At 41.6% G+C, this 13,745-nt stretch overlaps 1 protein-coding gene across 4 annotated transcripts in view; it reads left to right on the top strand.

Moving 5' to 3' along the window:
* QSER1 (glutamine and serine rich 1) overlaps positions 1-13,745 on the top strand; it is a 63,780-nt gene that overhangs the window by 35,919 nt on the left and 14,116 nt on the right. For all 4 annotated transcript variants that reach the window (XM_036326312.1, XM_036326311.1, XM_036326308.1 and 1 more), the window contains exons 8-9: positions 1,515-1,726; positions 10,913-11,050. In XM_036326312.1, coding sequence (XP_036182205.1) covers positions 1,515-1,726; positions 10,913-11,050 — 350 coding nt within the window. The remainder of the gene's footprint in view (positions 1-1,514; positions 1,727-10,912; positions 11,051-13,745) is intronic.

The raw sequence follows: 13,745 nt of genomic DNA, 5'->3' as shown, positions 1-13,745 counted from the left end.
ATCGAACCCGGACCCTTCTGTCTGCAGGCCGTTGCTCTATCCACTGAACCAAACCAGCTTGGGCTATAGTAGATCTTTTTTTTTTTTTTTTTTTTTTAATATATTTTATTGATTTTTTACAGAGAGGAAGTGAGAGAGATAGAGAGCTAGAAACATCGATGAGAGAGAAACATCGATCAGCTGCCTCCTGCACATCTCCTACTGGGGATGTGCCCGCAACCCAGGTACATGCCCTTGACCGGAATCGAACCTGGGACCCTTCAGTCCACAGGCTGACGCTCTATCCACTGAGCCAAACCGGTTTCGGCTATAGTAGATCTTCTTAAGGAGCTCCAGGACAGATACAGTTGGGTCTCCACATCAAAACCTACACCACATGTGAGAGTTTTTTATGTTCACAGCTAGATGTAGCTTTGAAGGGTTTATCATGTATTACTTCCCAAAGCTATACCAGGTCATCTGCTATACCAGGGGTGGGCAACCTTTTTGTGAGTGTGTGCCAAAACCTGCAAAATCTCTGACTCAAAATTCTTCTGCGTGCCAACCCTAATTTTTTGAGAACATGTTACGCCTACTTGATATCTCCTAAGGTGTATGTATGTGAAGAACCTTGAAGAAATAATAGAATTCATTCAAGCAACAAAAACACAGTATATGATGATTAAAAATACATTTATTTTTTAATGTATACATGTACACTGATAGTCCGACAGAAAACTTTATGACTCCGTTTGATATTATCAGTGGGACTTTTGCTGCTGCATCACTGATGACAGATTTTACATCAGGTTTATATTTCGTGACCTTTAGAGATATGCACGAGCTACTGCTTTCATCCTTCAGGCTACTCCTATTACAAGACTTAAAATTCATCACTGAGAACAAAGATTCACAAGCATATGTGGATGAAACCAAAACACTGGTTGGATCTAGGAAGGCAGGGAGAGTTAAGGCAAAGGCATAGAAATTGCTCTTCCCCTCTCTCGTCAATCCATGTCTATGGTCTTTAAGATAACTTGTTATGTAAAATTATTTATTTATCTAAGATGCACCTACACTGAATTTATCTGAAAAATAAAAAAGTTGATATTAAGAAAAAAATTGTAAATGGAAGATTATAAGAGAGGGTTTCGCGTGCCAGCAAAAGTTACTGGCATGCCATGTTTGGCACCCATGCCAAGGGTTGCCCACCCCTGTGCTATACAGCCTCATATTTGGGAAAATTAGTTCATAAAGGGAGGGGGTAGTGAAGAGAGAGAAATAGGGACTGAATTAATAGTCCCTTAGTAACTGAGTATTGAATGTCAGTAAAGAATGCATTTCAAGAGAATTTGGGGGATTCAGCATTGGAGAGGTATAGGACTTGGACTTTATTTTGGAGCTATTGTTGAGGAAGTGAAAGTGTTCTCCAGTCTTTCTCTTTTGGTTTTGGTTTTGTTTTTTTCATTTGTTCTACTTTATTTTAATTTGACAAGATTTCAGTGTGTTAATGAAGTCTGTTTATAACATTACAGAACTGTTCAGGCGAAGCCTAGTAATAGCAGTAAAACTTCTGATCCTCCAACACCAAAAACGACTACAAAAGCCCCTTCCATGAAACCCAAAGGTAAACAGCTAAAAGTAAAGGCTGAGCCACCACCAAAGAAACGAAAGAAATGGAAAGAAGAATTTTCATCATCCCAGTCTGATTCATCTCCTGAGGTCCATTCTAGTAGTAGTAATGAGGGTGAGTTCTCCATGAAATGAGTACCTTAATTACTTTACATCTTCTACATAAATGGGGAGAAGCAGTAGTGCTGATGATTCAATATTTATTTATCTTTAGGAGGTTTAGCTACCTAATCAGACTTTTATAAAAATAAATTCACTTTCCCTGGTCCGTTTGCCCACACATATAGCCTTGTGAAGTAGAAAAAGCAGTGAACTGAAGAAGACCTTAGTAATGCCAGTTCTCAGATGATTTACTAAGAATCCTCTAGTTCAGCGGTTCTCAACCTGTGGGTTGCGACCCCTTTGGTGGTCGAACGACCCTTTCACAGGGGTCGCCTAAGACCATCCTGCATATCACATATTTACATTACGATTCATCACAGTAGCAACATTACAGTTATGAAGTAGCAACGAAAATAATTTTATGGTTGGGTCACAACATGAGGAACTGTATTTAAAGGGCCAGAAGGTTGAGAACCACTGCTCTAGTTCTGAATGTCTGAGTTTGTGTTTATGCTAGAAGAGTAAAATAAGCCTAGGAAGCAGCAACTCTGAAACTCTATATAGTGTATATGTATGTATGTAGCCCTGTGCATGAATCCGTGCGCCAGTAGGTCGCTGCCGCCCTCCTGTATCTCCCCCTGCCCCCCCTCATAGCTTGTTGCCCTGCACTCTCCTGTAGCTCTCTGCAGCCCACTTGTACCTTGCTGGCCCACCCTCCTGCTGATCCGTGATCTGGTTGTGATGTGCTTGGTCGTTACACCTCAGGGCATAATGGATAATTAGCATATTCCTCATTAAATAGGATATTCATATATATATGGGATTTTATCAATCATCTACACTAATAAAAGAGAAAAATGGTAATTGGCATACGGCGCTACCCTTTTCATTGGCTAATCAGGGCTATATGCAAATTAACTGCCAACTAAGATGGCAGTTTACTGCCAACAAAGATGGCGGCTAATTTGCATATGTAGGTACAATGCAGGGAGGCGAAAGGGAAAGCAGGAAGAAGCCCCCTGCCACTGACAGTGATCAGAAACCCAGGGGGGAGCTAAGAGCTGGGGGGCAGGGCAGAGGCGGCCCCAGGGCCGCCTCTGCCCTGCCCCCCAGCCATGATCGGAGAATCAGGCGCTTTTGCCGCCCTGGCCAGTGATAGCAGGAAGTAGGGGTGGAGCCAGCGATGGGAGCTGGGCAAGGTCGAAGCTGGCAGTCCCGGGAGCTAGGGGTCCCTTGCCTGGCCCTAAAGCGGAGCTCACGATTGCGGGGCCGCTGCAGCTGCGGGTCCCTGCTGCCCGAGCTGGACGCCTCAGCCAGAGGCGTTAGGCCTGGGCAGGGGCAGAGCGGGAGATCGCGGGAAGCTGGGAGTCCCCTGCCCAGGCCCAATGCCTCGGCCAGAGGCGTTAGGCCTGGGCAGGGGCGGAGCCTGCAACCGCGGGGAGCTGGGGATCCCCTGCCCAGGCCTGACACCTCTGCCGGAGGCCTCAGGCCTGGTCAAGGGGCCGATCCGGTGATTGGTGATTGGAGGGTGATGAGGGTCAACTCCTCTGGCCGAGGCATCAGGCCTGGGTGGGGGGTGGAGCCGGGGATTGGAGGGATATGATGGTCCCCTTGCCCAGGCCTGAAGCCTGGGTCAGAGGCGTCAGGCTTGGGCGGGGGTGGAGCAAGCGATCAGAGGGAGATGGGGGTCCCCTGCCCAGGCATGATTCCTGGGCCAGAGGCCTCAGGCCTGGGCGGGGATCAGAGCCAGTGATCAGGGGGAGATGGGGTCCCCTGTCCAAGCCTGACACCTCTGGCGGAGGCGTCGGGCCTGGGCAAGGGGCTGATCAGGCGATCGGAGGGTGATGGGGTTCTACACCTCTGGCTGAGGCATCAGGCCTGGGCAAGGGGCAGAGCCAGCAATTGGAGGGGTCTGGGGGTCCCCTGCCCAGGCCTGACGCCTGGGCCAGTGCTGGGGTCGAACCCCAGCAGGTCCAGGGGTCCCCAAAGGTGTGGACGGAGTCGGCGGAGAAGGAAGGACACGGAGACAGCGTTCAGTTGATCAGCAGCCTAGCCAGGATCTCTAGCCAGGATCTCCAGCCAAGTTCTGGTCTGGATCTCCAGCGAAGTTCTGGCTAGGATCTGCAGCCAGGGTCTGTGTCCATGTTCTCTTGCTAGGTTCTCCAGCCAGGTTCTGTCCAGGTTCTCCAGCCAGGTTCAGTCACCAGGTTCTAGTCAGGTTCTCTTGCCAATTTCTGTAGTCAGGTTCAGTCCAGAATCTTTTGCCATGTTCTCTCGCTAGGTTCTGTCTCTAGGTTCTGAGCCCAGTTTCTGTTCAGGAACTTTTGCCATGTTCTCTCCAGCGAAGTTCTTCTGTCTCTAGTTCTGTGTAGGTTCTGTCTTCTTAGTTCTGTGTTCTAAGCTCTGTATTCTAAGTTCTGTCTCTTGCTGTTCTTGTTGCATCTGTATTTATACCAGTTGATTCAATCCTATCAATCTCTATTACAAAGGTTAGGGCGTTTCTTATCTTCATTCCAGGGAGTAAAGATTATGTAGCTTAAGCACGATTGTTCGTAGTTAAAGTGATTAATTACCCGCCTGGCACTTAGTTAAGAGGTTTTATTCCCTCCCTAACTTCAGGGGAAAATCCCTACCTGGGGAAACAACCTTTCTCAGAGACCTTGGTTAAAACACATAGTACCAAGAAGGTGAGCAAACATATTAAGAACAGTATGCCATATATGCCAGGTCCCTTGAAACAGCAAGCATGGACCGGCTCCCGGCAGGCCAGAGGCATCAGGCCTGGGCTGGGGGCAGAACCAGTGATGGGGGGAAATGAGAGTCCCCTGCCCAGGCCTCTGACAGAGGCGTTAGGCCTGGGCAAGGGGCTGATCCTGCGATTGGAGGGTGATGGGGGTCAACGCCTGAGGGCTCCCAGTATGTGAGAGGGGGCAGGCTGGGCTGAGGGACACTCCCCACACACACACCCAGTGCACGAATTTCGTGCACCGGGCCCCTAGTATACTAATGAAAGGGTAATATGCTAATTAGACCGGGTCGACTGGACATCTTCCAATCATCCTGCCTTCCTTCTGGACAAAGCCACGGTGGTGGGGGCCAAGGCAGAGGCAGTTAGGGGCGATCAGGCCAGCAGCGGAGCAAGCAGTTCGGGGGCGATCAGGCCGGCAGGGGAGAGCAATTGGGGGTGATCAGGCTGGCAGGGGAGGGCAGTTGGGGGCAATCAGGCTGGCAGGGGAGGGCAGTTGGGAGCCATCAGGCAGGCAGACAGGCAAGCAATTAGGAGCCAGTGGTCCTGGATTGTGAGAGGGATGTCTGACTGTCAGTTTAGGCCTGACCAGCAGGCAGACATCCCCAAAGGGGTCCCAGATTGGAGAGGGTGCAGGCTGGGCTGAAGGACACCCCCCCCTCTCCTGTGCATGAATTTCGTGCACCAGGCCTCTAGTATACTGTAATGCATACTGCCACCAGCCAACCAGTTGCCCATGGCTAAGCTAGGTAACCTCTCTGTGCTTTACTTCTCTTTTATAACATGAAAAGATTGAAATAAATCAGTTATTAATTTTTTCTTACCTTAGAACCCTTGTTCACTCTTAAAAATTTTGGAAACATCAAAGAGCATTTATGTAGGTTATACATAAATATTTACTTTCTTAGAAATAAAACCTCAGGTAGCTGTAAAACACAAGAAAATGTCAGTACACATTTCATTAGCCATCAAACTTATTGTATAATTACAATAGGCAAGAAATTTCAAATGGTTCCGTGGTCTAGAGCAGAGGTAGCAAACTCTGGACAGTGAGCCAAATAGGATCTGCAACCTAGTCTATAAATAAAGTTTTATTGGCATGCCGATTCATTTGCATATTTCATACTGTTGCTTTCCAACCACAGATTTAAGTAGTTATAACAGAGAGCATGTGACCATTAAAGCTTCAATATTCACCATCTGGCTCTTTACAGAAAAGGTTTGCTGATCCTTCTATATTAGAGCATAAAGTTGAAGGTAGGAAGGAAAAGATGAAAGGTTGATGGAATACCATGTATGCCATGCTAAAGCTAAAAACTTGGGATCCTGTAAACAAAGGAGAGCCCTTGTAGGGATTTAAGTAGGAAACAACATGAGAACTTTGAAATTGAATTACAAGACATCATAGTTTAGATATAAATTGAAAATCTGAACCTAAGTTGTGGCAGCAGGGATGGAGGGAAGAGAGGAGACACATTTGAGAAATTTAGTTTGTAATCTCGGCAGAACTCGAATGATGAATTGGTTATTGGGTGCTACTGTTTGATGTCCAGAATGGTTTCTCACATAACAAGTATCATTACTTGGTAGCTAATCTTAGAGATTATTTGAATTGAAATAGAATCATCATAAAAATTCTTCCTCAGGGCAAAAGTTGACTTAAAATGTACTGTTTTTAAAAGCTACTTAGGAATGGTTGTTTAGAAGTGTGCATATCAGAATTTATAAAGGAATTCAGTGCTTTGAGTATGTATGGAAGGCATAGATAATTTTTGCAGTTAACATTCCTACTTACTTTTTTGTTGTTAATGCCCCCCCACGGACATTTTTTTCCATTGATTTTTTTTTTTTTTTAAGAGTCAGAGTGAAAGGGAAGGAGAGGGAAAGGAGGAGAGAGAAAGAGAGAAACATTGATGTGAGAGCGACACATTGATTGGTTGCTTTCTGCATGCGCCCGGCTGGGCTGGTGATCCGACACATTCTAACCATTTAGCAACACTGGCCAGGCCTACTTACTCTTTGGAATAGAGAGGTATGGGTTCTGAGCATACACTAAATTTACCAAAAAACAATCACAATAATATTTTTCTTTCATTGGTAATTTGAGTAACCACTAGGTGTCACTTAAAGTTAGGCAAACATTTTTAGTACTACTTAAAAAGAAGGCAAATAAATGTAGTTAGTCCTCACCTGAGGATATTTTTCCCATGACTTTTTTGTTTTTGAGAAAGTGTAAGGGAGGTGTAGAGACAGAGAAACATTGATGTGATAGAAACACATCTATTGGTTGCCTCCTGCCCCAACCAGGGATCGAGCCTGGGGAACCTGCAACCTAGGTACATGCACTTGACTGATAATTCAAGACCCTTCAGTCTGCGGGGCAGTGCTCTAACCATTAAGTCAAACTGGCCAGGGCAAGAAGGCAGAAATTAATAATAAATATAAAATTAACAGGCTTTTGGTTTCCAACCTATTTATTTCAAAACTTCTTAATAGCCCTGACTGGTTTGGCTCAGTGGATAGAGTGTCGGCCTGCGGACTCAAGGGTCCCAGGTTTGATTCTGGTCAAGGGCATGTACCTTGGTTGCAGGCATGTCCCCAGCGGGGAGTGTGCAGGAGGCAGCTGATCGATGTTTCTCTCTCATCGATGTTTCTAACTATCTCTCTCCCTTCCTCTCTATAAAAAAATCAATAAACTATATTTAAAAAAAACCAAAAAACTTCTTAATAATCTTTAAGTGAGGATAGAGTGAGGATTCCAAAATACTTAGGTTTTCTATTATTTATATTTACTAAGTATCAGTTTAAATAAATTTTAAAAATATTTCTTTAAAATAAACCAATTAGATACTAAGTTTTGTAACAACTGTATTTTCCTAAGTTAACAGTATTTAGAAGAGTAGCATTTTCATATTTGCTTCTACATTCAGTTTGTTATTATATACTAGCTGCCGAAAGCTGTGGGCCCCCAGCTGTAGGCCCTGCCACCGTGAGCGGCTTTCGGGGTTGGGGGGGCACAAGAGGTGCTCCATGCACCTCCTGGTGACCCACAAGTCCTGCCTGCCACAGCAACCGCAGGACCCATCAATACAACTCCTGGTGAGTTCAGTCTTTGGGCGTTACGGCCACAGGCCTTTTATAATATAGATTATTTTGGTTAAAGTATATGAAGAAAACTCAGCCTTACATAGATATGTAGTTGGGACAGGGAGGAGTATTTTAATTACCTTTTCATGGATATTTTTAATTACCTTTTTTTATGGATATTTTTGTTACTCAAGGAAATTTTTTATTTGACAAACTTGAGTAGTAGTAGTTTCTTCAGCTTTTCATTCCTGTTACATTAAGATCTATTGGTTCATCTTACCTTTTGAATATATCTTTGATCTATGAATGATTTTATAACTTTCATATAATGATTTTATAACTGGTCATGTAAAGATACTTGTTTGCTCACTGATGTACATATTCTATTTCATTTTCATCATATTTTAAAAAGTTGTTTTTATTTTTATTATTTTAAAAAATATATATATTTCTTTATTGATTTCAGAGAGGAAGGGAGAGGAGAGAGAGATGGAAACATCAATGATGAGAGAGAATCATTCGACTGCCTCCTGCATGCCACCTACTGGGGATCGAGCCCGCAACCCAGGCATGTGCCCTTGGCCAGAATCGAACCTGGGACCCTTCAGTCTGCAGGCTGACTCTCTATCCACTGAGCCAAGTCGGCTAGGGCTTAACCATTTTTAAGTATACAAATCAGTAGCATTAATTATATTCACATTATTATGCAACTATCACAACTATTTCCAAAACTTTCATCACCCCAAACAGAAGCTTTGTTAACTATAAGCATTAACTCCCTTTCCCCCAGCTGCTGGTAATCTCTAATCTACTTTCTGTCTTCATGAATTTGCCTATTCTAAATATCTCATATAAGTGTACCTGGCTTATTTCATTTAGCATAATGTTTTCAAGGTTCATCCATATTATAGCATGAATAAGAACTTCATTCCTTTTTATGGTCCAGTACTATCCCATTGTAAGTTTATTCACCTGTATATACATTCATTTAGTTTAATTTTTAATCTCTTGATAGACACTTGGATTGTTTCCCCCTCTGCAATGAACATTGGCATACAAATATCTGTGTCCTTGTTTTCCATTCTTTGGGGTATATACCTAGAAGTGAAATTGCTGAGTCATGTGACAATTGTATGTTTAGTTTTTTGAGAAACTGCCACGCTGTTTTTCACTATCGTTGCCCATTTTACATTCCTACCAGCAATGCATGGGGGTTCCAATTTCTTCACATCCGTACCAACACTTATTATTTATAGTGGTGTCTCACTGTGGTTTTGACTTATATTTTCCTAACCTCTAATGGTGTTCAGCATCTTTTCATGTACTTGCCATTTGCTTATCTATGCAGAAATGTCTATTCAAATCCTTTGAACATTTTTAAATTGGGTCATTTTTCCTTTTGTTCTTGAGTTGTGGGTGTTTTTTATGCAGTCTAGATATTTAACACTTATCAGATATATAATTTAAAAACATTTTCTTCCAATTTGTAGGTTGACATTTCACTTTTTTTTTTCCACTTTTTTTTATTACTGATTTCAGAGAGGAAGGGAGAGTAAGAGAGAGATAGAAACATCAGTGATGAGAGGGAATCATTGATTGGCTGCCTCCTGCACGTTGGATCCAGCCTGAAACCCAGGCATGTGCCCTTGACCAGAATTGAACCTAGGACCCTTCGGTCCACAGGCCAACACACTATCCACTGAGCCAAATTGGCTAGGGCAGTGATGGTGAACCTTTTGAGCTCGCCGTGTCAGCATTTTGAAAAACCCTAACTTAACTCTGGTGCCGTGTCACATATAGAAATTTTTTGATATTTGCAACCATAGTAAAACAAAGACTTATATTTTTGATATTTATCTTATATATTTAAAGGCCATTTAACAAAGAAAAATCAACAAAAAAATGAGTTCGTGTATCACCTCTGACATGCGTGTCATAGGTTCGCCATCACTGGGCTAGGGCAACATTTCACTTTTTAAATAATGTCCTTTAATGCACAAAAGTTTGAAATTCTAATGAAACCAAATTTTTCTTTAATTGCTTCTGCTTTCAGTGTTATATTTAGAATCCATTACCAAGTCCCAAGTCATAAATATTTATTCCTATATTTTCTTAAAAGTTTTATGGTTTTACCTCTTACATTTATGTCATATTTTTATAGTATCAAAAATAACATTTATTAATACCACCTCTGTTCTCATTGATGAAGTCTTTAAGTATTGGGACAATGGCAGATATAATTTTTCCAGAATTCTAATTTTCACTTGAAACCTCAATTTTTATTTTTGGCAACAAATACCATTAGTTGTTTTCCTTGAAGTGATAGACTCACTTCATTAAATTTTTTTTTAATCCTCACTCTAGGATGTTTTTCCACTGATTTTTAGAGAGTGGAAGGGAGAGGGAGAGACAGAGAGAAAGACTGATGTGAGAGAGACACATCAATTGGTTGCTTCCTGTCCCACCAGGACTGGGAGCTTGCAACCAAGGTAACGTGCCCTTGACCAGAATCGAGTCCACAGGCTGATGCTCTATCTACTGAGCCAAACCAGCTAAGGCCACTGCATTGATTTTTAAGAAAATGTCTGCTGCATACTTAAGTCTGAATAGGCATGGTGTGTCTGTCAGTCATTCTTTTAGATAAAAATGGTGTCCCAGCTTTGGCTGCTGTGGCTCAGTTGGTTGGGTGTTATCCCAGGCACCAGGAGGTTGCTGGTTCTACTCCTGATCAGAGCATATGTCAGGATTATGGGCTCTGTCCCCAGTAGGAGGCGTGCAGGAGGCAGCCGATCAGTGTTGCGCTTTCACATTGATGTTTCTCTCCCCTTCCCCTCTCTCTAAAAATCAATACAATATTATTTTTTTAATAATGGTGTCCCATAGGGAAAAGATGTCTAGTTTACTTTATGACTCAAACAGTTATATGGATGATCTTCTTGGAGATAATCATCACACTTCATAGCAGAAGCATTTTATATGTACTTCTCCTATCTGTGATAGGGCCCAGGGAGGAGAAATAGGTTCTGATGAGGCTGGTCTGGTGTTGGGCTTCAGAGTCACCTAGGAACCTTTTATAAAGTATAATTAAGCTTCATTGCAACTTCCATCCCTTGTCAAAAGATCATGTTTTAATAAATCTAGCAATGGGGGGGAGAGGGGGGCGCGGCGGCGGTTGTTTTGCAGGTATAAACAAGCTTTCTAATTCTCTCACCCAGGTGTTTTTAAAGGCAGAGTGGGAGAACCATTTTAATTAGAGAAATTTTATCTACATCCTTTCATCTGCTTATACAGTCTTGTTATAGAGAAACCTGCTTTTTAAAGTTGTCAGGAAAGAATATTTAATATTTCATCTTTTCTCCCTCCCAGAATTTGATCATCCAGCTCCCTTTGTCACTCGTTTTTTGAACACAAGAGCAATGAAGGAAACCTTTAAGAGTTACATGGAATTGCTTGTTAGCATTGCTTTGGACCCTGACACAATGCAAGCCTTAGAGAAGAGCAATGGTACAGTCTGCTAAGTAGTACTTTTTTGGTAGTACTTTATGGATCTATTTTATTCTTGTGTTTTAATTATGTGTTTAATGTATGGTTTTTGTAACATATACCTATACTTTGTCCATTAACAAATCAATGGTATGCATAGCCCATGGACACAGACAGTAGTGTGGTGTAGGCCTGGGAGGGGCAGTGCAGGGTGGAAGGAGGTCAATGAGAAAGAGGGGGAGGACACCTGTAATACTTTCAACAATAAATATAAATTTTAAAATAATAATAATTAATTAATTAAAAAAACCAAATCCATGATATATATCTATTCTGTAAAATGGTAATATCTTTTCATGAGTTTTCTGAATATTTGAACAACTTTATATTGGATGCACTTTTATTGATTTCTATTCATAGTAAAATTATGTAACTAACCAATAGTTTCTTTCAACTGCGGAATCTTTATCATCCTCATAATATTTCATGTATATCATGAACAATCCAGATACAGTAATTAGAAAGATGAATCAGATAATGATATAAAAATTAAAACTGTATATTTGTGTCCAGTAAAAGATACATCACAGTAATTATTTTCTAATCTATTAGTAGTAAAACTATATGCATTGGGTTACATTCATTAATATTTCTTTATACTTTAGTAATTTTTTATTATAATAAAATAGGGATAAAATTGACATATGAAATAAACTTATAATTCGCATCGCTGATGTTGCTCACTAATACTCAGCCTTCAGCTACTTTAGTCTGTACCAGGGACAGCTAAGACGGAATGAGCCCTGCTGGTGTGGCTCGGGCTGAGCATCACCCCCTGAACCAGGAGGTCGTGGTCTGATTCCCGGTCGGGACACGTGCCCAGGTTGTGGGCTTCGTCTCCAGTGTGGGGTGTGCAGAGGCAGTCAGTAATGATTCTCTCTCATCGTTCCTGTTTCTATCTCTCTCTCCTTCTCCCTTCCTCTCTCTGAAATCAATACTTGTTTTTTGTGTGTTTTTTTGAGAAGGAATGAAAGGATTTATGAGCTAATTTTCATTACCCTTATATCAAAATGAATTGAACGGGTATGAGATCAAAAGATAATCAGATATTTCAACAGTAATGCCTAATAATACATATTGTTTTATTATTTCCACATATTTTGCCGGGCTATTCCATTTCAATCCCAGAAGAACTTGGACATCCATTTTGGTGGATAAAGACAGTGAGGATCAGAGGTTAAGTGACTTGCTTAAGGGCCCACAGCTTGCAAGTAGCAAAGGATTAAGATCCAAGGTCTTCTAATTTCTGGTCCATGCTTTTTTGACCATCTGATATAATCTGTACATCATTTTAGAGTAGAGATTGTCTAGTCAAAAATATTTATTTGGTGTAGACTAAGGTTCAAAAAGATTAAATGTATTTCCTAAGTTAACAAGTTAGTGGTAGATGAACCATGATCAAAACCCAATAGTTGCTCTAGCTGGTTTGGCCCAGTGGATAAACTGTCAGCCCATGGACTGAAGGGTCCTGGATTCCATTGCGGTCAAGGTCACGTACCTTGGTTGCAGGTTCAATCCCCGAGGGAGGCAACCAATCAATGTCTCTCTCTCACATAGATGTTTCTCTCTCTTTGCTCCCCCACTTCTACTTTCTAAAAATCAATGGAGCCCTAGCCAGTTTGGCTCAGTGGATGGAGCGCCGGCCTGCAGACTGAAGAGTCCCAGGTTCGATTTTGGTCAAGGGCATGTACCTTGGTTGCAGGCACATCCCCAGTAGGAGGTGTGCAGGAGGCAGCTGATCGATGTCTCTCTCTCATTGGTGTTTCTAACTCTCTATCCCTCTCCCTTCTTCACTGTAAAAAATCAATAAAATATATTTAAGAAAAAAAAGTAAAAATCAATGGAAAAGTATCCTTGAATGAGAATTAACAACAACAAAAACAATACTTAATTTCTGGGTTGGTATTTTTGCCATTAAATGTTTTCCACTCTCAAAGCTTCTTGCAACATAAAATACACATCTCTTAGCAGTGGTCATTTCTCAACAGTTGTATTTTAAATGATTTTTTAATATTGCTTATCTTCTTATTTTTCTCCATATAATATGAGGGGGAAAGATTTTAATGGTTATATTTAAAAATTCATAAGTATGTAAAAGTTGTTTTTGTTTAATGTAATTCTCATAGTATTTGAATAGAATTAATCACTACTAGAAAGATAAAAGAAAACTATCAGGTGTGTTATTGTGTGACCTTAAAAAGTGTTCCTCACTAAGGACTTTATCTTCAATTAGGGGACATGTTCTTTCACTGGTCACTGTGCTTGTGTTTGTATTTTAAATATATAAAGAGTGGTTTTATTCATCTCTGAAATTAGAAACTAGATCCGGAGGATTATATATACATTTTCAGAAAGGTCATTAAAGATTATTCATGTTACAAAACATCATCATCTAGCTCTGTCCCAGTGGCTTAGTTGGCTGGAGCATTATCCTGTACACCTAAAGGTTGCAGGTTCAATCCCCAGTTGGGGCCGTAAAGGAGGCAACTGATTGATGTTTCTCTCTCACATTGAGGTTTCTCACTCTCCCTTCCTCTCTCTAAAAAAATCAATAAAAACATGTCTTCGGCCCTAACCGGTTTGGCTCAGCGGATAGAGTAGCCGTGGGCAAACTATGGCCCGCGGGCCGGATCCGGCCCATTTGAAATGAATAAAC

The sequence above is a fragment of the Myotis myotis genome, unplaced genomic scaffold (genome assembly GCF_014108235.1).
Source record: "Myotis myotis isolate mMyoMyo1 unplaced genomic scaffold, mMyoMyo1.p scaffold_m19_p_10, whole genome shotgun sequence".
Taxonomy (NCBI): Eukaryota; Metazoa; Chordata; class Mammalia; order Chiroptera; family Vespertilionidae; genus Myotis; species Myotis myotis.
This window is presented reverse-complemented; position numbering and strand designations above follow the sequence as displayed.